Raw genomic sequence first — 27,265 nt, forward strand, 5'->3', positions numbered from 1 at the left:
ACAACTCTCATCTAATTTTTCCCCACAGAGCACTTTTGGCTATGTGAGCCAGCATCAAATAGCGTCATTTAGAATGGATGGAGAGTGATCCGTTATAAAGTGCATTGCTAAATATTTTAGTAAAGCATCAGCAATAGACATCTGTCAAAAAGGAAAAAGGAATGGTTCACTTCTGTATAAAATATAAACAGATTGGCATGAAGAGTATCAAGCATTTTGGTGCCATCATCATGTGGTTTGGCAGAGTCAGACTAAAATATTCAAATGACACAAGGTGATGCTTTGCATAAAATTTTGCAATTTCACACAGCACATAGATTGCACATTGGTGCAAACTGGAGAAAAGCTATAAATGCTATATGCTTTGTAAATTACAATCTGGAAATAATTATCAAACGCATTTGAACTTAAAGCAGTGACCAGCTGGTGTTTCATTTTCTTGACTTGAAAAAAAAAAACAATTGAATATTTATCTCCAAACAGTTTAATCACTATCTTGGTGCACTTAATTTTCAAGCATCACTCAATTAAAGATCTTATTTCAAGCAGGCCAATAATAGCAGACTGAAAACCTCATCAGAAACACTCTGTCAAGATAATTTGTTTGTAATTGAGAAGGAGTGATTGGAGGCTGGCCCCCTTCACTCCACTCGAATACAGATGCTAATACAGATACATGAGAAAAGTAAGTAACAAGTTGTGTATGTATTAACTAATGCAAACATAAAAGGTTTTAAGCTCAGGTGAACATGCACATTAAATTATTGCCTACATTGGAAGCGTCAAAGCTGGATATAACAGGACCTTGTTATACTGATTTTAAAGCAACAAACTTTTATTGGCAAAAGCCCAGAGGCGGTAAACTCCTTTGAGGCGCTACTAGTTGCCACCGACATTCCCCAGTGGCGTTATACTGTCATTCTCATCTCCCTCGTCCCACTTCTCCCCTAAACGGAGCCCTGACAGTGCGCAACAGACGAAGCATGAAGATATGCAAGCCTCTGAATGGAAGGCATGTAATTGGAGCGCTTTTCAAAGCCCCCGATGCTGTGAGTGAGTAATGTATCAAAGAAGTCAGCAGGCAGGATTTACCCTGCTGCAAACGGATGAAGCAGCTCTCTTGACACTCAGCCAGTGTTAAGAGCCACCGCTATCTCAATGTTACATATACGCACATTTTCTGTAAAGCTTAATGTTCAGCTCAGTTTCCTTCGAACTACGAAAATATGAGCGAAGCCTTTTATTAAATGAGCAAAAGTCATCAAGTTGAGTTTCAACGATGTACATACTAAACATGCAGCTGTAACATGTGAGAAGCATTCATTGAAAACCTAATATTGTAAAATGTAATTCAAGTTCAAGAGACTGCGCCGTGACTCTGGAATGCGAGAGTATTTCATTTGCGGTTGAATAGAGGTCCTTTTAGAGGAAACCATACAGATTTACTGAAAAAATGCTCTACTCGAGAGCCATCATGTTTCTGCCTTGAGAGTTAATCAAAAGAGGCTTGAGCTGTTCCACACTGTTCTCTATAACTCCTACTGTTATTCTACAGACTTTTGTGAGGTTTCCATGGTTACTCCCCATTTCCCATTATAATCATCTAGATTTCAATACCTCCTGAACCTTGTAGTCATAAAATATCAAACACAGAGAAACCATTACAAACAGGAAATTTGTATTTGCATAAGTTTCCAATTACGCATTTGTGGGTCTTTATAAATGGCCATTAGGTGCACATTACAAACTGACAAAAATACAACTTATCTACAAGGAGAAGAAACGGTTTGCACAAAGACGCTCATGCCTTGTCATACAGCACTACAAGAGAACAATGGCTATGATGCATTCTGTTGAGTGTATGAAGCCAGTTCAAATGTTTCAACAACAGCAAAAAAAAAAAAAAAAAAAGTGTTAAAGTGCACAGATGCCCATTTTCCACAAGTTGTTATGATTACTTTGCCTGAATTTTTTGAAAATAGTTATGTAAAATGCAACCTGGTCTCATGACAAAAATGTACCTAGGGGAACTTTTTTGCGAGATGCTAAATACGTACTAATAAGTACATATCACTGCAGTCAAAAGAAACTAGAGGCAGCGAGCACTTTTTTCTGGTATTTTGCCAAATAATGCTACCTATTAAATTTTGCTACCAACACTGTATTAATACAGTAAGGGTAGGTCACAGTTGGGGTAGATGTATGTGATGGTAGCACAAATGAACACAACAAGCTTGCTCGATAGCTCAGGCGGCACGGTGTTGGACTTAGGATGATGCAAAATCTTTGGGTACAAATTCTGTAAAAAAAAAAAAAAAAAAATGACTCTGAAAGATGAGAGATCGAAAAACAGCTGGAATGGCATGCTTGCAATTGAGTTTTTATGTCACATTTGTTTTCGTTCATATATTAATCGGGTAGGTTTAGATGGAATAATACGTTATTATTAAAACGTTAAATAAATTAAAATTTCTACCTATTAGATTGTGTTTTATTGACAGCTACACCTACCCCAACCCTAAACCTACCCCTTACAATAATGCAAAAACAGGGATGTCACAATTCTCAATATAATATCAAACCGTACGGTAAGACATCCACGGTTCAATACGCATTTGTGAATTGCCCTCTGGCATCAAGTATGAATGAAACCCATTCTATTTTGCATAAAAATGTAAAAAATCATACCTCTCTCAAAAGAAAAATGACGCAGACATACAGTAAACCACAACTTTTCCAGTGTACAGAGGTTAACGGGAGTATTTTGTCAATTTCTTGCACACACACACACAAAAAACCCCCAAAAAACCCTGAAATGGCAAGATATCAGAACCGAAACAAAATGTTTAAAAACCAAGATACGTACTGAACCATGGACTAACTGTATTGTTGCATCGCTTGTAATTATTGTACAGTACATACGTATACAAACTAGCCTTTACCATAAAACATACCATATGTACATAAATCTAATTAGGGGAAAAAACCTGAACTATCTTTTAGCACCATTCAGTGAACATTTATGTTGGAAACTGCAGCGATATGTACTTGTTGGTACGTATTTCGCATCTTGTGAAAAAGTTCCCACAAGTGCATTTTCACCATGAGACCAGGTTGGTAAAATAACACCTTTTTACCTTGTCAAAAACAGCTCTGTTCACAGTGAAATGTTTTGGTGCATGCCTCTTTAAATGCTAATGAGCTACTGCTCACCTCGCCCCTTTCTTATATTTTTTGTGCACTTGGTGGTGCATTACAGTGTACAGTGTACAGCGTACAACTGGCTAAGGGTGGAAATATGCTAATATGGGAAAGTATGATTTCACACTGCTCAGAAAATCAAAACGGCTTGACAATTGAGACTTTGTAGGTTTTTGGAGATTAAAAAAAAGAAGAGAATGAATTTTCATAGAAGGGTGATTGTGTCCACACTGCTAAGACACATTTATATGTCACGTAAGCAATTCAGTGCTTTGCAGTTGGATTATTCATTGTCATTTTCTCCCGATATGAGAGCCACTGTAATGGATTAGTTTTGTTTTTGATGGGAACTTGCCACCAAATAAAAAACAGAAGCAGGGGGTGGAGTGAGAAGTAGCTCATTATCATTTAAATAGACATGCACTAAGCCTTTAAGTGGCTATATAAATAAATAAATGAAACAATACGATACGCAAACACCATGTAAAAGTGAATTTAGCTACCAATGTCCCGGTTAACCAAAACTAACAAGAAAAACTTATAACTACTAAAAATATAATAAAAACTATTCAAAATATTAATAATAGCTAAAATAGTACATCAGTGTTACTAAAATAACACTGATATAAAATAATTGTTTAAATGAAAAAATAATCATTATTTTATAAAATCGTAACTACGAGTCATCAATAAATTAACCATGACTATAAATGTATGTATTAGGCAATTGCAATGTTGTAAGCTGTCTAAAACCCCCAAAACAGTGGCTTAATAAATTATTAAAGACACAAATTTTCAATAAATAACTGCATTTTCAATTAATAATGAAATCACTAACAAATCTTTGGCAAAATTCTAAATAAAATACAAACAACATAATTATTAATTAAACCTTTTCCGCATTAATTAATTAAAATAAATTCTTTTTATATGCCACGCACTGTCATGTAACAGATTCCTAAAACAAACTTGACAGATCAATTAAAATAAGTCCTAAACACGCAATAGTACATTCCTGCCTAGTTTGCTTAACACACCGTTCAGTCTATGCTGTGAACTTCACAAAGGGCTAAGTGACCATCGAATTGAAACCCTTTGGACTGCAAACATTTGGTTGCAAATCCTACACAGGCTCAGCAGGAGTTGGAAATCAATTGTTATAGTGGCCCAAGTTCAAAAACAGGCTTTTTTAAAGCTATTTTTCAAATATACTGTTACAGTACTTCAGACAAAGAGAGAGGGAGAACGATAAGCAAAACAATGGCTGGGTTTTTTAACATATTATGGCTTTATCAAAAGTGCAGACGTAATACTCTAAAGAAGACTTTAATTGGGTAAATTATATCTTACATTGTTGTGACTGAGAGAATGTATGTTTTAGATTGTGGTTCGATGTGTATGAAGTTAATCCATGCAAAGCTAAAGTTCAAAGATGACAGAGGCAGAAGCTGATCACAGAAAAAAAAAAAAAAAAAAAAAAAAAAAAAAAAAAAAAAAAGATTCCATAGTCTGATCTCGGCTTTTTTTGCCAAGACCCCAGCAAGTCTTCCCAGAGAAAGAATAATTTCCACCGAAATTATTTCCAGTTTATCGACCCTAATTGCTTAGCTCTGAAATCTAATTAGAGACCTTCAAGGCCTGAAACAAGTATATAACATCAGTGTGGTTTTTAAAACTGTGTCAAGATGTGGTTCACTGATTTGATTATCATTGCAAGTCAAGCATAAGGTAAGTGTAAATAATTATAAGTAAATGGGGCTTTTGGTGCAGAAAGCATACGCCGGTGGGAGAAAATGGAAGCATTAATCATAGTGATAGTTGAAAGGCATAGGTCACACTGTCATTCTCCCCAATTAACTTAAGATCAATGTTAAACACCATGCCCGTATCATTGTAATAATTGTGGCCTCAGCAAGAGACTACGCTGGAAAGTTATTCTGGCTTAGAGACTTTCATTGGTGCATATAATCAATTAGCATTGGAGGGACACCAGAAGGCGTGTGTAAGGGCTGCATCTGCCATGGCCATAAAAGAGCCCATGCGGCTTGTGCTCGTTTAGTTACACTGCTTGCAAAAATTGCCTCCTTTGCTCGCTTATAACATGTGAAGAAAATAAGGTCCATGCAATGACAAAAATGAGATGGGACCTCTATTTCAGATTACTGAAGAAATTGCTTACAAATTTGTTTTCATTTTGTTATCCTCAAGTCAGTCCAGCCACATATTTTCTTCCTTTTTCTTTTAAACTCAAAAGCAGATATTAGGCAGAATGACCAAGCTGTTTTTTTCCCAACAAAAGGTGCTAGAGCATAACTTGCAAAGTTATTTTGTTGTTAGGAACATATAGGGCCCTATGATTTCCGCAATGCAGAAAACACAGATGGAAATCGCAGAATCCAGTGACTGTATAACACAGAATGTCATGGAATTTGCTGAATTTGGGATGAATAAATCAAAAGTAGGTCAGTACACTTAAAGTAAAAAAATGATATAGACTAGTATCTGTGAATATTAAGCTGCAAAAATACTATTTAAATACAAACCTGTATGTTCTGCATATCTCTGTGTGAATGAATGGCGCAGATGCACAGTTGCCATTTCTTCACACAGGTCTTCACAAAACCCGTCAAAACAAAAGTTTGGTTTAACTTGAAGAAACTGTGACGGAAATATATTATTTAATGTAATGATAGTACTACTACTATTATAACATTATTTTTTAAGAAATGTTTACCAGAAAAATGTAAACACACCCCAGTATTTTCAAAAAAAGAGAAAGAAATCAAGAAAATAATGATACACTGCTCTTTATAAAATCAATTAATTAGAGATGCTTTTGATTATCAACATTTAATGAAAGCATTAAAATGGAATCCAGGACATTAATAGAAATCACAGAATTTGAAAAATAAAACCTTAAAAGCCTTAAAAATTTGTGTTACATTTTTAATGAATTGCTGTTAAATTGTGAAAGTGTCATGATTTCAATTAATAATACATGCTTTTTGATTGATATTTTTCAATGTAACTATTAAAACAGAGTTCAGAAAAATTCTAAAGGAAATAAATGGAATGCAGAAAAATTAAAACAGGAAAAAAAAAAATTCTGAAAAATTACAGTGAAAAAAAAGGAATTTGTGGGAAAAAAAAATGGAATTTGGAAAAAAAAAAAATCAAATGGATTTCACAGGGCCCTAAATATAAGTTATATAGTACACTATAAACAACTTATGTAGTGTTTTTTTTTCTTTTCTGTCTTTTATGTGGGGTTTACAACATTACCAAAAAAAAAAAAAAAAAAAAAAAATCTGTTAATAAATGTTTTATTGAATTTTCTAATAAAAAAAAATGTTTCCTGAGCAGCAAATCAGCATGTTAATGATTTCTAAAAGACCATGAGACACTACAGACTGGAGCAATGGCTGCTACAACTCAGCTTTGCCATTACAGGAATCCATAACATTTTAAAATATATTTAAAAATGCTATTTTAAATTGTAATAACATTACTGTTTTACTGTTTTGTTTTTTGATAAAATAAATGCAGCCTTGGTGAACATAAGACACTCAAAAATGAAAGAAAAAAAACCCTTTTGAATGATTTGTAGTAATACTAGTCATACTGAAATAAGCAGCTGAAAACTTCTCTTAAAATCTTAAGTTTCAAGGAAAAAAAAGTTGGAATTGCGTGAAGGCAAGCTAATGATTTTTATTTAACGCTATGCAAATGACACCAATTACTGGCTAACCAGTGGCCCAGAGTGTCACAAAACTGAGGGGCTTCCCATCATTAAAATGTATAGGTCACGTTATTTCCTGAACTGGCAGAGGTGCCTGTGATTTCCCTGCCTACTGAGCTGCCTAAATGCAGACACATGCCCTGAGGGGTCAGCAAGGCTGTCTACCTTTCCAGATGACATGCAATAAGTTCTGGCAGGGCAGTAATCCCTCATTTCAACCAATTACTCTGAGAAGGCAAATTGTTTCAACTTCAGTGAGCACCGTACTTGGTACAGTTATAGCACATTACTGGAGAAAAAGACACAGCCTTTAGACATTTCTCGAATGGAAGTTAAAATGCAAGGGAATTAAGATTACATAAGAAGTGATATACCTCAATAATTGCATATGGTAACAATCAACATTGTAATATATTGTATACCAACCAAACCACTTCCTCACGGCTTGGTTTTTGACATAGGTGTGGTGCTTAGTACCGTAAATGCTACAAATGTTGCTATTGTTGGTGTATCCACACAAGTAAAGCGTTGACCAGCCGTTGATCCCCTTCCTTCCTTCCTGACAGGCCTGATGTTTCGGCCAAAGCACTGATAACCATCCCAGGCCACTGTTGTACGTACATGTACACCCCATCCCTCATCTCAGTGCGGCTTGTCTCATTGTTCTTTAACTTCCTTTCTCCCGTCAAGCTTTCCTGCCATGGCTCATATACCCCAGGCCTCTATGAGAGCTCTATGAGCATATGGTTTGGGGGCTGGGCTGTGTGAATGGAGGGTGGTTACAGTATCATGCCACCAGTACGTGATAAATCACAGAGCATCTGCCAATGTCATTACCTGCTTAAACACAAAGGGTGTTCATGCTAATATTCTGGCTTCAATGGACTTCAAAGTGTATTACATAAAGCTAATAAAACCCATATATTGTAATAATGTGACATTTTTAAAGGGACAGTTCACCCAAAATCCCAAGTTCTGTAAAGAAACTGTAGATGGCGCAGGCTGATGGGTCGTTAATGCAAACTGATGATATTCACAGCGTTAAACTACTTGGCACAGGCTGATTAGTTCATGTTGCATACAGAGCCAATGAGCTTGCAGCTTTACATTTAAATGGCTGGTTAGCATTCACTAGAGCATTACGCAGAACGCTCTTAAGAGTTTCTCTGAAACCTTCCACCTCCCCAGCTCCACCTGTATAGATCTCCTATAGGTTATTATATGCTATCTGTGCAGCAGCAGTATGTCTTAAACACTCATAGCACTGTATCAGTGTATGTACTGGCAGTAGCAAGTTCGTGTACTTGCTTTGCAACAGTAGCAATAATCTACATCAAGAGCAATAACCAACAGTATCAGCTATTCAGCAGCGTAGCAGATCTATTCTACCAAGACCAAATACATTAACACTATCATATCCATTACCATGCTAAAATCTTCTGAGTTTAGTCCAAGTTTGGTTACCAACATAATTAAAAATAGCTTATTTTGTGTTTTCATGCAGGTTTAGAACCACATGACAGTGAGAACAATTACAATTTTAATTTTGGGATGAACAATTTCTTTAAATGTAGGCTTAGACAACTGTTAAAATGTTAAAAGAACAAAAAAAAGTCAAACAAATTCATACATAGCAAATACCTCAACATACTTGTGACAAGTTACGATATCTGGAATGCGCATTTAAGTACATATAAACAGCCAATATGCTAATAATATGCATGTTAATAAGCTACAGAAGATTCAAATGTTCACTGATGCTCCAGAAGCAAAAAACAATGCAATAAGAGCCAAGGGGTGTAAACTTTTGAACAGAATGAAGGTGTGTACATTTTTCTTATTTTGCTTAAATATAATATATATATATATTTTTATTTATTTAGTACTGCCCTTCAGAAGCTACAAGAGATACTTACATGTTTCCCCGAAGACAAAACAAGTGAAATTTACCCTAATCTTCAAATTCCAAAAGTTTTCACCCCCTGGCTCTTAATGCATTGTGTTTCCTTATGAAGCATCAGTGAGCATTTGAACCTTCTGTAATAGTTGCATATGACTCCCTTGGTTGTCTTCAGTTAAATCACATGGATCTCAAAATCATTGTTGGAAAGGGTTCAAATACACAAAAATGCTAAAAAAAAAAACCCAAAGAATTTGTGGCACCTGAAGGATATTCCTGAAGAACAGCAGGCAGTTTTAACTGTTCAAGATAAACAAGGGTCTCATGAACAACGATCACTTAAAAAAATGCTGTGGATCATTCAGATAACAAAAGTGTTAAGAATCAAGTGTATGTAAACTTTTGAAAGGGGTCATTTTTAAAGATTCAACTATTATTTTCTCTTGTGGACTAGATGTAAACATATTTTATGTGAAATATCTTATTCAGGTCGGTACTAAATAAATAATTACATGCATTTTAAATGATCCCTCTTATTTTGGGAAAATAGTTCATATTTTGCAGATTCTGCTAGGTGTATATAAACTTTTGACTTTAACTGTACATTAGGGATGGCGAAAACTAAAAAATTTCTTGACCGACCACCGAGCCTCATTAGCCGGTTGAAACCGGTTAACCGATTAGTTTAAAATATGGTACGCTATTTGAAATAACAGCCATTTCGAGCCGCGCCTGCAATTTCGCAACTCTGTCGCATCTCTCTGCCGCTCTGCCTCCCGCACACACACACACACACACACTGCCACTCACGTCACTTTTTAAAATCCCCTACAGCGCGAAACATGAGTCCCGCAAACGCGGCGCCGAAGAGCTTGTTGTATGTGTAGGACAAATGGCTCCTTAGTTTCAAATGGTTTGGGTACAAGGTGATCGCTTTGAAAATAAAGGCGTTTGTCTAGGTTAGAAGCTCATTTGAAACATTGCCACGGCTCATTTAAGAAAATGATAATTAACCAGTGTTTTAGCCTGTTTTTAAATGAGCGCGCGAACCCAAACGCTGTGACCTCGCGCCAAATGTTTTTATTGGTTTATTAAGTATAAACAGGCGAGTTATGAAAAATTGAGTGTGAGGGATAATTTGTTCACTTAACACAAAAAGATGAGGAATGAGATGGCTAACTGTAGTAGCGTATAGTCCACTGTCTATAATAGCCTAATTTAGATATCACTTTTTTTTTTAACCGACTACCGACAACTTTGACCGGTTAACGTTGATACGGTCAACCACCGGTCAAACGGTCATTGGTTAACATCCCTACTGTACATACTGAGATGTTTTTGTTATTATATAATGCTTAAACTTCTATGTGTGTTATTCTCATTTTTGATGACTTTATTATTATGCATCAAAACATTCAACTGCTGGTGGCTTGATCACATGAGATTATTATTTAGCACTATAACAGATGTTGGCTGGCCCTTTCAAGGTGAATTTAGGCAAAAAGCAAATTTACCCAAAAGGCTTGAATACAGCAAATCCACTCTGCTCCATAACTCTACTCCAGCATAAACCACATGTCAATCGCATCACCGCATAACTCCACAATTGCCCGTTAACCATAATATGCGTCGTTATTCAGATGATGAACAACCATCAAATCAATTGCCGCAGTTTAACCAATGCACAAAAGCTACAATCTCCTCATATAAAACCAGCACAATGAGAACATAAATCAAAAACATCAGGCTGCCAAGAATGATAGTGAGAAATGCAATAAATGGAGGGAAAATTCTAGCTTGTAGGTACTTATTGGACAGAAAGATACTTAGAGCAAACCACCTCCTGAAAAAGAAGGCTTTCAGTCTGCAGACTAATAGAAGAGACAACGATTTTTGATGCTGATGAGGCCATGATAGTGTCTGTAAATCAATAGTGAAGATGGAAGCTTGTTAGGAGAATAATCAAAGGTATGTGGGACATATTAATGACTCAAACTGTGAATGGGAAGGAAGAACTCCAAGAATTGGAAAAACAAAAGTTTCAGGCTAATTATTAAAACAGTTGGAGTTCTAGCCATGCAGACAATTAAACCTTCAATATTTTAAAAGCAAGTGCAACTAATTTGTATCCCCAGAGACAGAATGAGTCTGACATGACAGGTCTGGAAAGACATTAGACAGAAGACAACGTGCATTGGTATGATTGTGTTCACATATTCACTCTCAGCTCATTACTGCGGCAGAATAAAGAAGGCTTTCCCTGATTTGATGTCAGATTGTCAGCACTTAATTCAGAATAAAGTGTAATGATACCAATGAACACTTGGCACACATCCACATACATATTTGGCAAATTTCTGATTGTGTTTAATGAATTCACATCTATCAAGTGAAGTAAGACAATTCATTTGCCTTTTACAAATATGCATATTAATGCAGTATTCCTGTAGCCAACACTACAACACTGAAGGTGGCCAAAACTGGCCTGTAAAACCACAGGTTTTGGCACTGGCTATTTTTTAGCTGTCTATTTTTGAGAAGCAGCACCAAGGGGCTGAGAAAATTCACTCTGAGCATTGATTTGTAACCACTGGCCCACTGACCGTTCACTGGCATGAATGCTTTGTGCCACAATTGTCCATTTGCTCAATAATTCACATGGCAAAACTGCTTGGCAGAATGATTTTGCACATGAATGTGAGATGTCTTTTGCACTTTGAAATTTTAAAGCATGTAGCCAACCTAATACAACAGCAGAAAACTGACCCCAATAGCATTTACAGTTAATGACGCAATAATTAATATTTGTATATGCAGTAAAATACTAATTTTCCCCTCACATTAATAATTTGTTTCAACATCAAGATATACTTAGACCAAATATGGCACAAAAAAGACAAGCATTTGTGGTTTAAAAAAAAAAAAAAAAAAAAAAAAAAAAAAATTATATATATGATCATTTTGTTAGATAAGACTCTTGATCCTCGGCTGGGATCATGTAGAGCTCTTTGAAGCTGGATTGAAACTGCAATTTGGACCTTCAACCCACTGATCCCCATTGAAGTTCACTATATGGAGAAAAATCCTGGAATGTTTTCCTCAAAAACCCTAATTTCTGTTTTGACTGAAGAAAAACAGACATCTTCAATGACATGAGAGTGGGTAAATTATCAGGAATTTTTTGTTATCTTATTCGAGAAGTAAATTAATCCTTTAAGGGGAAAAAAACAAAACAAAACAAAACAAAACACAATCCTAGCTTAAATTAATATACAAAATAGTACAAGCCAGTGGTGACTTAAGAGAATTAAATTAAATAATTAAATATTATTTAAATAATCAAAATCTAACCTAAATAAAAATATTGTTGAAATTACTGGACATTCATTAAATATACCACCCCTCTTATTTTATTTATTTAAAAAAAAAAAAAAAAACAAAAAAAAAACAGAAAACAAGCAGCTATAATGATAATTACAGCTCAGCCTTTGTTATGAAGCTTTATTCAAATATTATGTTGGTCAACAGGTGGCCTTTGAGTCAAAAAGGTTTAGAAAAACTAATATAGGCAATAGAGAAATACATTTGAACACACAGGCTGTTATATAAAGGCATTAAAATGACTTTAAATTAACAAAGCTTTAAAATGTTCTAATAATTCATAGACCTAATAATGCATTAAATAGACTATAAAAATATTAATTTTACTCACTCCAGGGTATGAAGTGGGTTAAGCAAAACACTAGAAAGAGAGCTATAAAGAGAGAGGAACACGTTGTATCACAGTGCTAGGCCTAAATCAAAGTTCAAAGATATTCATATGACTGAACCACTTCAGAAAAAGAGAGCTGTCAAAGTGTGAGGCATAATTCATGTTGAAGAAAGACTTTCACACAAAATGTAAAAACTCGGATTAGATAAAAAAAAACAAAAAAAAAACAACTAATTTTACTATTAAACTAAAAAGATGAATAGATGTGCAGTTTATTGATGGATTACAGCTAAAATCATCAAGTAAAAAGTGTTTTCTTGAACCATTTTAATTTATCAAGTGATTTCTTACCACCAAGGACATTATTAATCAAGCTGACCTCGGCTAAAAAATAAAAAAAACTCAATATGCAACAGGACCTGGTTGCTGGATTTATCTCAGAGATTTTTTTACCCTCAAAGAAAGAAAAAAAGAAAAGAAAATCACAAGGAATGAGTTATACCTCTGAGCCACTGGAGACGTTAATTAAAAAGGAGGATCAAATTAGGCCAGAATATTCATTTGTTACTATGAAAGGTCTCAAAAGAAGGGATGTGTTAAAAAAGGAAAAAAAAAACAAAAAAAAAAAACATTTTTAAGATTAAATTTAGCTGTGTGGTTGACGGGGGTGAAAGCAATCCGTTGCAAGGCAAAGACACTCCAAGGAGAAAGGAAGAGAGTTATGAGTCAATTTACTGTTCTCCGTTACCATGGTTAAGAAGGGGACGGGCTCGAGTATCCTATGGCTTTGTTGTTCTGACGCTAGTCAATGTTACACAGAGGATGTTCAGTTCTTGAGGGGATAGAGAGCTTTTCTAAATCCAAAGAGGCCCTTTGGAGACAAAATGAGGCACGTTAACAGAATGGATCCTGGCCAACAGCCTCTCTTATGGCTGGGTCTTGTACGGGCCAGTCAAAATGTCATCCAGTTAAAGTCAGATGAACAAAAGTGAATAAGCGAAGACATTGATTTTTACCTGATTGGCAGCAAGGAAAATTGGCAAATACTTGCCTATTGTAACAAAGTCATTATTAAAGTTGGCATGAATTGAAAATTCACCTTTTATAAATGCATGTTATAGATCTTACTGTGAATGATTTCTGTTTCATCTCCCACCTTTTTTATTGACCTTGTAATGTTTAATCAAAATATCATAAGCGTACCTTCTGGTGACATGTGCATGACTCAAATGCACAATATGGAAGAAAAGATCTGTCGCTACTTTGGTTCTCTCGCGAATTTAACTTCAAACAACAAAGTTATACATTAACCAGCAGCCACAGTTAAACAAAACTCTCCTAAGCTTTCCCTCCAAAAGGGGTTTGATGGAGGGGAACAGAAAGGGAGAATCAATAATTCAGTCATTAGAACACACTTCGTGACCTTTCTGCCTCAACTGAGATAACTAAAGGAGAACAGAGAACATCTATTCCGTGACAACTTTGGAGTTACTGGCCCTGTCCCAAAAGTTGCCTTTAGCCCTCGACCTAACCTTGTAGAGTAGAAATCTGCTGTGAAACCAGTAACGCTATATTCTTCAAAATAAAAGTTCTTTATTGGCATTGATGGTTCCATAATAAGAACCGTTAACTTTTCTATTGCACAAAAGGTTCTTTATTAGGGACATAACGATATTATCAATATCGTGGTATCAGTGCAACTGATATCAAAACCGTCTCGATATTATCGTAGTCATATGAGGATATAAAACTATAGGTGTTCCTGGCAAAAAGTGCAGTTTTAAAACATATTTAAACTTAGGTAAAGGTCAAGCTGTGTTTTGGGCCATTATGCTTTGGCACAGTATCTGTCAAATGAACTAAAACCAAAAGCACAAAATGGCTTAAAGTGTTTCAAGACAAGTGCGTACTTTGTTCAGGTGATCAGCTTGTAATTCAGTGTTTTCTGCATCAGAATGTCTCTGTTCATAGTGAATGAATGCAGTAAACTTGTTTTTGCATGTTCTGTGAGTTTAGTGCGCATTTGGGAAAGCAACGGCCACCAGTTATGCTTTATTTTCGCGGCTAACGATTATAGCATTTCACTAGATTTGTAGTGAGACGTGATTTAGTAAGCCTGTTTTCTGTCAAAATAAAAGCTCTTTTTGACAGCTAGTGGTTTAAATGGCTAACGTTACTGCAGTCCAAATTTAAAATATCTCTTTTAAGTGCAGAAATTAAGAAAGAGGTATTGTAATTTCCATACTGTAGTATAAAGCAAAATAATATACCTATAAAATATTCATTTTTATTTATTTTACAGTGCAGTTGTTTACAATATATGGCTATTACTGTCATTGGAATAACAAAATTATTATATAATATTATTATTTTTTTGGTGTCCTAAAACACCAGTGTGAATGTAATTTAGACTGAGACAGTATAGCACAAATAAAAAGAGGGTTGAGTCCCCTTTAAAGTTTAGGTACAAGTCAATTCACTGACTTTTTTCTGACTTAAGTTTTCTTAGGTAAGAACATGGGTTGAAGCTCCTTATTTTGAAAAATTATTTCTATTACATATTATTCTACTATATCAAGCATATGGTTTTGGTAAGAATGCACAGCCAGGGGACTGAGACACTACAGTCTTGTGGACTTCACTATCAGATGCAGGGAATGTCTTTAAAATTAAGCTGCCATATGAACATAAGGCAATTCATTTTGCAGACAGGGTTCAGCTGGGAATGGTATCCAGCAGATATAACGGCAGTGCATCACAGCAAGGCTAGATCACCTAATTTTAGCGTGAATCAATAAAGAAAAAGCCTTGAAAAGTAAAATAGCTATTCATAACTATAAATTAGAAGTCAACGTTTCCACTTCCACAATGTTGGAGGAAATATCTCAGTCCAAAAGAACTCATTCATAGCATCACTGAATCAGTCAGTTAATTAAGGTGCCGTTTTAAAGTGCAGGTCATCAATTTTTGCAAAGAGTGAGGCTTGACCATCTTAAAGCTAACAATATATAACGCAATAAATTTGAGGCACAGCAATAAGAGCAAAGTGCGCTGGGCGACCCAAACGAGCCTGAAAGCTTTTACGGGAGGACTGCGAGACCGTAAATATTCCCCTTTCCAAATCTGACAGCAACATCTACTCAATGCTAATCATCTTCACAAAGATAATGTCACGATCAGGTTCTTGTCTGTTATCTCGTAAATCAATAAAGCTAGAGTAAACATTCAGGTAGGCCTATAATTTAGTCCTCAATGAAGGCACTTGTCACACATCGGTGTAAAACAAACCACTACTGCTGCATAAGTGAATCTCCATCTTTGACACTACAAAGGCGTTAAAATTTAAGAAAGGCTTGGGGCTCAAGTGGATTTAAAGCCATTTATTGTGATGCTCAAGAATCAAAAGACAGCAAACCTAAAAGGATCATGTGGAAATAAAGTGAAGCTACGAAACTGGCAGCCTGAACGGTTGCTAAGACAGCTCTACACATATGTTTACACTTATATCTCCATTATTAGATAAGTAAAATAACAAACACTCTTTGCACCAAATAAAACACGCGACAGGCTATAAACATTTCGGACTCTAGCTTATTATACTCGGTAAATGGAATCTGGGTGTGGTGAAAATTGCCAGTGATTGTAGCCTTCAAGCTTTTAATTCCCCAATGGACTCTAAATCACCCCTTCCTGCACAAATAGAGTGTCTGTGCGTGCTTTTAACGCAACTATTGACCAAAATGTCTGAGACACCTGATCTCACTTCAGTATTTCCACTTCTACATTATCCGATTTAAGTTAAACCAAATATATTCACGAATCACTGGATCTCTTCATCCCATGTTCCTTTATCATGATGACGGCAATTAAGATCAAAGGCGCATTAAACAGAAATTATTTCTGACAGCCATTAAAATGTTTTCCTTTCATTTACAGATATCACATCACATGATCCTACAAAGTCAAATACCAGAGAAAAAAAGCACTCAAACCAAAATTATATTTATCACTTCACTGAAACATTTAGCTAATTATGCCTTCAAATTGACAATGCCAGTCTAAAGTTGTAAATAAAACATTCTAGAGTTGTTATACTCCTTGGACTGAAGGAAATGTATTATGTTGTATTATATGCTATGATGCGCACTTTGTAAAAGAAATGCATAATAGCAACTAACGGTGAGCAATAAACAATTGACAGTAACAATACAGAGAAGCTGCTTGCCAAACTGCTTGCCAAATAAATTACAGTGAATGGGACTTGAAAACAAACAAGTAGGATCTCTTTGGTCAACATTGTTGCATAAAACTGTCCCTCAAAATGCAACTGTTCAACGTTCCCCATATTTTAAATAGCAAAATATTTATAAAGTTTAAGGAATATTTAAAGGGCCAGTTCACCCAAAAATAAAAATTCTGTCATAATTGCTTACCCTCATGTTGTTCCAAACCTGTAAGACCTTTGTTCATCTTTGAAACACAAATCCGAGAGCTTTCTGACCCTGCATAGACATGTTCAAGGCCCAGAAAGGTCATTAGGACATTGTTAAAATAGTCCATCTGACATCAGTGATTCTACTGTAAGCTACGAGAACAAAAGTATGCACAAAAAGTATTCTCGTAGCTTTATAAAATATACAATTTGAAACGACATGAAGGTGAGTAATTATTGACGGAATCTTCATTTTTGGGTGAACTATACCTTTAAGGAATCGTTACTCACAACAAGATGTGCAAAAAACAAAATGCAAAATGTTCTGACAAATTCTGTCCTGTAAAGGATGGGTTTAGCTTAAATATGCTTGCATTTCTAGCAAAGAGTGTAAAAACTGATATGAAATCAGTCAAAAACATTTCTTAGTTTCAGTGTTGTCATAGATATTACATGTATGTTATCTTAGCAGGGCAGTCTACTGCAAGCTCAAACAAGTTAACTTCAAACAGTGCCATCACTGCTTGAACCTAAAACTTCTTAACTGCTACAGCACAATTGGTTTTGTGTAACTTTTTGCATTTAAGCTTTACCACACAATAATTCCCTACTTTAAAACCATGTATTACTGCCCGTTAGCCAGTAGACCATAGCAGGGGGTCCAGCACACTGAAAAGGTTAATAGGATCAGTTGCACCTGGTGTCTGCTGCCATGCTGGAATCCAGGATGTTGGGAGGAAAAAAAAGCTTGCAATTGTTACATTCAAACTACCTCTTACATCACACTTCCCTTGAAATAAGTTTCACTGTAATAGCAATAGCCAGGGTACACAATGCAAAACTTACCAGGAAAAGGAAGTAGATATCTACAGGTAAAACAACTCTCCCTGTCAACCATAAAGTAGTGAATGTTTGTAAACCTGCCAGGAATACAGCTAACTGACAACAACAGGCTGATAAGAAGATCACAAGACTCATAAAACCTCAGTGGTAGGGAATGAACATTTATCATTTACCTAGTACTTTCATTTATTTTTGTAAGTGGAAGGAGAACAAAACACAATATGATATACTACTGAGGACATTAGTTTTGAAAAAAGAAACTAGGAAGTTTTGGGCTTTCAAAACGTGCCTGCTAAAGTGAACTTTTACAGAATCCCCTACTCAGTGTACGGAGCAATAAGCACTAAATAGGAGCCCTACCAGTCAAACGTTTTTCACCAAGCCTGCATTTATTTGATCTAAAGTACAGCAAAAACAGTATAATTTTGTATTTTTTTTTTTACTATTTAAAGTAACTGTTTTCTATTTGAATATATTTTAATATGTAATTTATTCCTGTGATCAAAGCTAATTTTTAGCATCATTACTCCAGTCACATAATCCTTCAGAAATTACAATATGCTGATTTGCTGCTTAACAAAACATTTATTATTATTATTAATATTATGTTGAAAACAGCAGATTTAGAAATCTTTTGTAACAATATAAATGTCTTTATCATCACTTCTGATCAGTTGAAAGCATCCTCGCTAAATTAAAATATTAATTTTTAAGAAATTATACTGACTCCAAACTTCTGAATGGTATAGTGTATAATGTTACAAAAGCTTTTAATTTCAGATAAATGCTTATATTTAGATCTTTCTATTCATCAGAGAATCCTAAAAAATATTTACTCAACAGTTTTAAATGCTGATGATGATAATAATAATACAAAAATGTTTCTTGAACAGCAAATCAGCATATTAAAGTGATTTCTGAAGGATCATGTGACACTGAAGGCTGGAGTAATTTAGATTTGATCACAGGAATAAATCACAGTTTAAAATATATCCAAATAGAAAGCAGTTGTTTTAAATAGTAAAAATATTTCACAATATTTCTGCTTTTGCTGTATTTTGGATCAAATAAATGCAGGCTGGGTGAGCAGAAGGGAATTCTATAAAAAAACATTCCAAATCTTTTGACTGCTAGTGTATGAGGACTTTTAAATTAACCAATCCAATCTACCAACAAGAAAATGAGTTTAAACACACAAAAATGACAGCAAAACATCTATGATAATGTATCAGTTGGGAGTCTAGCCACACAGGAAGCCAGTGCATTCTAATCGCGCATGATTGGTGGGCGCCAAAACTGGCCCTTTAAGTGCTTACACAGAAGACCCCCACTTCAAAGGGCTCTTCTCTGTTTACACACAAGAAAATCCACTAACACTGCGGTTGCCAAAGGCTAAACGTAACTTACAGGACCGGTGTATGTGTATCAAAGCAACTATATCACACCCTTTCATTTTGTAAGCAATTTGTTCATTGATCTGTCCTGCTTTTGTATTTTGATTGTTGCTCGAAGGCATGAAGACCACCCGTGCGGAATAGAGGCTGAGTCACGTCGTAGCGCTTTGTTAGAATACCAATGAATACAGCTGTAAATACTGACACTGGTAAACTTTGTAAGCTAACTCAACTTTAGGAAGCAGTAAAAGTAACCTGGTTCCATAAAAACTCACCCTTATTCGCCTCATGGCCGCAACAATCTCCACACGGCTGTTGGGTCGAGCCACATCCAGACTACCGATATACTGAAAATCAAAGCCAACGAGATGAAACATATTATCGACAAATTGGGTTTAGTGAAAGTAAGAACTGACGCGCTCTGTTAAATTGACAATACAGAATGTAAACAAGTGGCGAAACAACTTTAAATGTTTCCTGGGAATGAAAACAGGATTCGCAGCAGGATGTAAACAAAAAATAAACTTACCTTTGCTTCGAAATTAATCCCATGCTGGAATGCTTCCTCGTTATGTAAAGGAATCCGCAAATCGTGTCCATCATCGACTAAATTGTACTTTGTCTTGGCAGGCATGGTGTCTGTTTTATGTCCTTCTCCTCAGTTAAAAACACAAACAGCTCGAGGGGAGTCAGAACTCAGTCTAACTCTTGCAATCCATGCCTTTTTTTAGCCCGAGGTCACTCTTATTTCTCATGCGTGCTCGCTTTTGACAGAGCAACTTTTGTGGAAATCACTCCGGAGCTTCAATCCGACGTCGCCGAAGTGGCTTCCCTAAGGTGCACGTTTGAGCAAATATGAATGGTCCGCTCACTTGTTCCCATTCAAGCGGGCAGCCTTAAGCTTTAGCTGGTGTAGTAGTGCCAAAATCCTGCTTCCTGGGCTTGTCCGTTTCCAACAACTTCACGCCAGCGCCATAACCGAGCCCACACATCCTTTTCGAAAGGATTGTTGCGAGGGCAGAGCGCCATTGGTTGAAAGGGGGAATTCCACCTGCTTTCATTGGAACACGGCTTCATCACAGGTTTGGAGGAGGAGAAAAACACCTCGCACAACATTCAACACCCAGCAGTGGTTCAAGGAGAGCGGAGAATGGCACCTAGTGGCAGACTTCGGTACACCGTGGATATACAATTGAGGCGAGTTGGCAACTCATTTCGTTTCTACCTCATGTTGCTTACATAAGTAAATTGGTAAATGTACACAGGTTTTAGGCAATATCAGAACGATACTATTACACTTCAAGCAAAAAAAAAGCTGTCACTAGGGTGGTACCTTTTCAAAAGGTCTACCCCCAAAGAGTGCATATAAGTATCTCAAAGGTACATGACCTAAATTGTACATATTTGTGCAGTATACGTATGTGTATCTTTTGAAAATGTACTGCCCCAGTGACAGATTTTGTACCTTTTTGCCTAAAAGTGTAGTCTTTCGACTTATCCGCGTCTCAACCCGTTTTAAACCCTGGTGAAAAAACCAGCATATGCTGGTAGGTATGTTTTGATGCTGGGATGCTGGTTAGGTAGGTTTTGATGCTGGTTTAAGCTGGTCCTTTGCTGGTTTATGCTGGTCCTTGACCAGCAACATGACCAGCTTAAACCAGCTAAGGACCAGCATAAACCAGCAAAGGACCAGCTTAAACCAGCATCAGAACATACCTACCAGCAGGGTTGGGGCCATTTATGAATTGAATTAAGAATGAATGGTAAATTCCAATTCACTTCCTGGAATGGAATTGGAATTGGAATTGCATGCAGCTGACAGGAAATGGAATTGGAATTGAATTGGAATGTCAGGAAACAGAATTGAAATCAAATAAATTCCACTAAATTCCACTTGAGATATTTAGGCCTGAGAGATGCAATCTTAGCGATGACAATTTTCAGGAAATGATGATAATTCGATGCAATAAAAAGTGAATGAAATACATGAATGAATGCAATCACAAATAAATGCTCAGAAACAGCAATAAACGGAATTCAGTGGAATTTCCCTGAATTGAATTCCACTTCCTGTAATTCCAATTCAATTCCAACTCTGTTTCCTGTAATTGTTGTTGAATTCCAATTCCAATTCCATTTCCTTCTTTGAATTGGAATTGTTGAGTTCATTCCTGAATTGACCCCAACCCTGCCTACCAGCATATGCTGTTTTTTTTCACCAGGGAAGAGTTAAACGTAGTGTCTTTTAGTATTTCTTTTTTTCTATTATATGATAATATGATTATCTCATACAATTTTTAAATTAATTTTAATTGAAATTTATTGGTTACATTTTGTTTGCATGCTCCAGACCCAGACTTGCAGTCGTATGCGATGAAAATCCATTATAAAAAATCATTATACCATGTTTTGAACATAAACATAGTGAAATTAAACGTGTAAACATCCACTTAAATATTTATTTTATAATATCGATTTAAAAAAATCGATAGTTCCACAAAATTAGTTCGCAAAAAATATTTATTTATTTTTCAAAAGTAAGACCTTGTTTATTATTTGGACAACAGTGTCAGTGAATGCGTGAGAAAGAGATTTGTGACATGCAGAAAACCAAATAAAAATCAATGTAAATTTACTTTTTATTGGCAAAAGTTGTCAATTAGCAAGACAAAGTAGACAATTTAATTCCAAAAATATTTAAAATGTAATTTCCAGTAGGCTACATAATTTTCACTACAGAATGCTGTTATGTAATGTTAGACATTACATAAATGTGGAAATGTGTATGATGCTAGATTTTCTAAATTTTTGGATTGTTGGGAGTAGCATCTGTATGCTAATGTTGACATAAGACATAAAACACCTGCAGCAGCATGGTTTTTTTCTACTAACATGGATTTGGCATATACCCGCCTTCTATAGACCATTTCGCTAGATGTAAACAACACTGGTCCAGAAGTGTTTTTTTTATTTCACATATACAAATACATCTTAAAGGTGCTAATGTAACATTTTTATCCAGTCAATGTTATGTTGGTTGGTTTGTGATGTTTGTGTAAAGTAAAAAAAAAAGAAACAGGAAGTGTATCAGGACCAGTATGTTTACATCTAGCGAAATGATCTATAGAAAAATGGCATTGTCTTCTACAGTAGTAAACATCTTAGAGACAGTCCAGATAGTAGCAGAGTTTGTAAGGAATTCTCTTGGCTTTCCTCAATATTCCACTTTCTTATGTTCTACCACCATTTGTAGCATTATGGCCACATTTTAAACATGAAAAAATATTCACATTCCCCTTTTCATCTCACTATTTGTGTTCCTCTCATTTCTGTATTGTGTACAATGAAGAATAACATGTCACATGTCTGTTTCCATGATATTTAATCTCAAAGTACCCATTACAATTTTTATTTCATTTTATTAATAAACTTCCCTTTACTCCTACTTCTCCCTTCATACTCAATTGACCTTGTTGTACTCTTCCACTAATAAACTATATGCATTGTTTTGATCTAAAGGCTATGAACGCTGTGGCTGTTATAACCTTGAGGTTCTAATTGGTATTTGGGCTGAACAATGCATAGTTGTGTTCAAAAGATGAAATTATTCAGTGGTAAACCTGTGCGCAAATGAAAGTATGTGAGTGTCTGGAAACCTGATTAACCTATAGTTACTCTAGCCATGCCTGTTCCTCTTTAAACAATCAGGGGTGTATTTCCTAAAACAAACTATGGTCGCAAGTTCCATCATTACCAATAGAGTTTAGTGGAACTTGTGACCATTTTGGCTAAAGTGCTTTTAGGAAATGAACCCCAGATCAATACAGTAGTTATTACCAGCAGCACCTGTGTTGTTGTGGTTAGTGAGGCCACACAGGCAAATGTTCTTGCACTTTTATTTTCTTACCACAAGGGTGTGACAGCATGTTAGATGGAAATGGTAATTTATGCTGTAGATATACCTATAAGTCTCTTTTTCTGCTTTTATATATAAATTTTTTGTAGTGATTAATTAATTAGTTTCTTTAAATTTTTTACATTAGAGCAAATTGATTAGAATACAGTGTAAATGTACTACTGGCTAATAAATAAATAAACATCCAGTGTCATTCGGCCCATCAAGCCGGTCACTCACAGGTGGATTGGTAGCAGAAGTTGCCCTTCAGATGGTAACAATGTATTATGTGCTCCATTGGTCCTGTCAGCTCTGACCACTGAACAACTGCAAACAGATGGGCAGACATGGCAAAAGAAACTGTAAATAATGTTAATGTTCCAGCTCAGGTCCAAAATCCATCAATTTTATGAAGCCCAATCCAGTAACCTTGAAGAGCCAGGAAAGGTTGCTGTTGAAAAGCCTGTTCTAAATGGCCAACGCTGTAGTTATGCTTTTATCGGTCATTAGTTTTAATGGACTACTTTTACAGATTGTTCATGATAAAACAGAACGCATATAGTCTAGTTACTAATTGTTTTTTAATTTTTATGTGCTTAAATCAGCACAAGGGAAGCCAAAAATGTTTTCATTTGGATTAACACAGTATAGAATGACACTTTAACTGATACTGATTAACTGATTAACTAATAGTTCTTATCTGGGAATTATTGTGATATAGTTGCTTAACTCAAGTTCATGACTTGCTTTCCTGAAACCTCAGCCAACATAAGCACTGCAGTTCTAGTTTCTGAATACACCCCTCTCTAAACGCTGAGCAAGGAAACCTCTGAGGAAAATGTAGTGCTTCAAGCCAAATACTTATTTTTCTATTTAGATAAGATACACTTTCTGCCAGGGATATTTCCAGCATTTATTAGCACTGTTAAATACATATTATGTACATTAACATGCTTCTGATTCTGTAAAAAAAACAAACAAAAAAAAAAAAAACTAAGAGTTTAAAGGAGAAATCTTTCTATTTTTAAAATGCTTGATTGCTTAGGGCAGAGGGAAAAAGTTGGAAAAATTGTTGCTGTTACAAAATAACCACTGGGGAGATGTGTAGGCAGAAACTACTGACTCATACATTTCCTGACAGTATACAGTATTATCTTCACTGTTTATTTAATAAAAGAGACTGATAATTTAAGTCGTGAGGAGCCCTAGGAAATGATGTTCTGACATCATGCCTTTAATCATCCAGCTCATGGAAATACAAATATTTATTTTTGTGAGGTAGTACATTGAAGTTATTACGTAGCTTGGAAATGCTCTCCCTCTTTCACCTCCTACTGGTGAGTTTGAGGATGTACAACTCACTAATGGGCTGAATCGGTGTGAGCTGGTCTAATTAGTGAGCCCAAGTGTTGCAGGTTACCGCAAGCTTTTAAAAAACCCTCAGTCGGTGGTTTTACAAAAGAAAAAGAAGGATTTGTGTGTGTGTGCTGAAGGAAAGTGTGTGACTACTGGGAGAGTGGTTTATGTAAGAGGATGGGATGGTGTAGAAAATGATGGGGGAGATTCAGGCAAAAAGGGAGACCAAAATAAGGAATATATTTTGCTCCACTTGAGCTGCAGTCTGTGTTGGAGGCTCCTCCTTTTGAAATGAAGAACTTGAAGTGGCACTTTCTTTCAATTATTAAAGAGATATTTAAAAAAAGAAAAAAAGAAAAGGAATGAATGAATGGACAAAGCCGAGTCTGGACTTTTAGTACCTGAATTCCTCGAACCTGCCTTAGTTTTAAAAGATGGATGTGCATTTATTGAGGGGATGAGCTTGAAGCAGTTCCAGCAGAGTGTGTTTCAGCTGCTAAATGAAACCTGATGTAAAAATCTAAATCGCCCTAAGTGAGGCTGATATGTTTATGTAATATGCAGTTTTTGTAAAAGATCTAAAAGTTTGGGTCTACTATTGTATGTCATGCTCTATGATCACAAAACAACTGTGCCACTTCATAATATCAGTGAAAATCTGACCATGTTTACATCTTTATTAATCTACACCCCTTCATCAACAGATAAGCTGCTCAACACAAATGAATCCATCTTATTCTTCAACGCTGAAGCCTCTGGGCGAGACTTCCGGTTCATATCGAAAAGAATAACAACGTGCAGTAAACGGTAAAACGTGTGCACTTCAAACAAGTATGTTCACAATTAAGATAATACATTAAAATAATATGGTAAGACACCAATGTGCAATATCAAGTAGCAGAACTAGCTGTTTTGTACAGATAAATAGGCTATAGCTAGAGGCGGATGAGAATGGAAGCCAGATACATCAAATTTAGAAATGGCCACACCCACTCTTACGGGAAAAATAAGGTGGATAAAGGTTCCCCAAAAATATGAGGAACGGGAGCAACAGAAACAGGATGTGAAGATTCCACACATAATGACTGTAAACTCACTTTTGTACAAACAACAAAGCAGCTAGGGACATGTTTGTTTGTTCATGCCTGTTGGCTATTCAGAATTGTTTTTACAAGGATAACATAACATTTTACCCTGGTGAAAAAACCAGCATATGCTGGTAGGTAGGTTTTGATGCTGGAATGCTGGTTAGGCAGGTTTTGATGCTGGTTTATGCTGGTCCTTTGCTGGTTTTTGCTGGTCATGTTGCTGGTCAAGGACCAGCATGAACCAGCAAAGGACCAGCATAAACCAACTTAAACCAGCATAAAACCTACCTAACCAGCATTCCAGCATCAAAACATACCCACCAGCATATGCTGGTTTTTTCACCAGGGTATGTAGGCCATCGATGTATTATGTCTCCGATGACACTAAAACAGTGTTCTGCATAAGAGAATGATTTATTAAACAATAATACTGTTATTGAATAAATCATAATTGCAAAAACGATCTATTAGCACTCGCCAATAAAATAAAAATCCACAGAGGGGCACTGCGGTGCTGCGGTTCAAACAGCATCATTATTATCACACTATTAAATAAAATTAGATTTAAACTCTTTAGTCAGTCATGACTTATAAAACTGTTTGGAATATTTGTTAATGAGTTTTAATCTTAATGTTAAGATCCCCTCTGTATAAATTACTGTATTACAGCTATTTTATAGTTCAAAATTACCCTTTGTAAAATAGAAAATACGTTCTTGAAATATTGATTGTATGTTGCTGAAAGTGCTTAGCGACTGATCAACGCTAAACACTTTTATTTATTTTTATTTGTCAATCCCATCCGGGTGAAATGAACAAATAAATATTGTCATCTATTAGTGATAATGTGTTAGTGATAAGACTGTAGAAAAAGACAAATGCATCCTTGTGCCCTTAACCTACATGACAATAAGCATATCAGATGGAAATCAATTAGATTAGTCGCCAAGGTTATCATAAAGTATGTGATGCAACTCATCACTGATAATGGTTAGTTGTGAGGTCACTGTCTGGCTATTAAGCTTTCTATGCTCATTCTGCATGCTGAATTGGTAAAAGGTGAAGCTCAAGGCAAATGTGGTTAAACAGGCTGTCAAACACCACAATAACAGTCATTAATCTACGGTTGGACATATCAAGGCTAATTTGGCTCGTACACCATATTCAGCCATCAAGTGTTGACATATTCACCTTGATATAAATTTTCATCACTTTAGTCACTAGCTCATAGCTTGGTTTCATTCGAGCAGACAAGTATTCAAGGCAATGACATGCTTTATCAACTTGGCCTTAATAAACCGTGCTTTATTGTAGCCAAGGACAAATGTCTTAACAGTCTTCAAGATTTACTGGCTTGTTTGGGTTAGGAAATCTTGAGACGCTGAACAGAAAGACCGCATTTAGCCACTACGTGTCACTGTTGTCTTGCTGTTTAATTTAATTTACATTTTGAAAGCGCCTTTTTGAAGGCTCAACTGAATCGTAATTGCATACTGTAGGCTAATATTGAGCAAGTGGATTGAATATGTGGTTAAAGCAATTAAGTGGTTCGTTGAACTTTTAAAATCACTTTGTGTAGAATCACTGATGAAGAAAATTGTGTGAAACTTTGAAAACGGCTAAAATTGACTGGAAATTACAAAGTTAAATGGATGAAATGACGAAAACATTCACAGTGACGATTAGTTTCTACACTACATCAACA

General features: G+C 35.8%; 1 protein-coding gene across 1 annotated transcript in view; it reads right to left on the minus strand.

The window, feature by feature from the left end:
- The window catches only part of nos1apa (nitric oxide synthase 1 (neuronal) adaptor protein a), a 102,037-nt gene extending 81,652 nt beyond the window's left edge, over positions 1-20,385 (minus strand). Inside the window, exons 1-2 of the mRNA XM_051112383.1 lie at positions 19,751-20,385; positions 19,497-19,568 (exon numbers count right to left, since the gene is read on the minus strand). Coding sequence (XP_050968340.1) covers positions 19,497-19,568; positions 19,751-19,855 — 177 coding nt within the window. The 5' untranslated portion in view covers positions 19,856-20,385. The remainder of the gene's footprint in view (positions 1-19,496; positions 19,569-19,750) is intronic.
- Between the last annotated feature and the right edge of the window lie 6,880 nt (positions 20,386-27,265).

Source organism: Labeo rohita, chromosome 6, assembly GCF_022985175.1.
Source record: "Labeo rohita strain BAU-BD-2019 chromosome 6, IGBB_LRoh.1.0, whole genome shotgun sequence".
Classification (NCBI taxonomy): domain Eukaryota; kingdom Metazoa; phylum Chordata; class Actinopteri; order Cypriniformes; family Cyprinidae; genus Labeo; species Labeo rohita.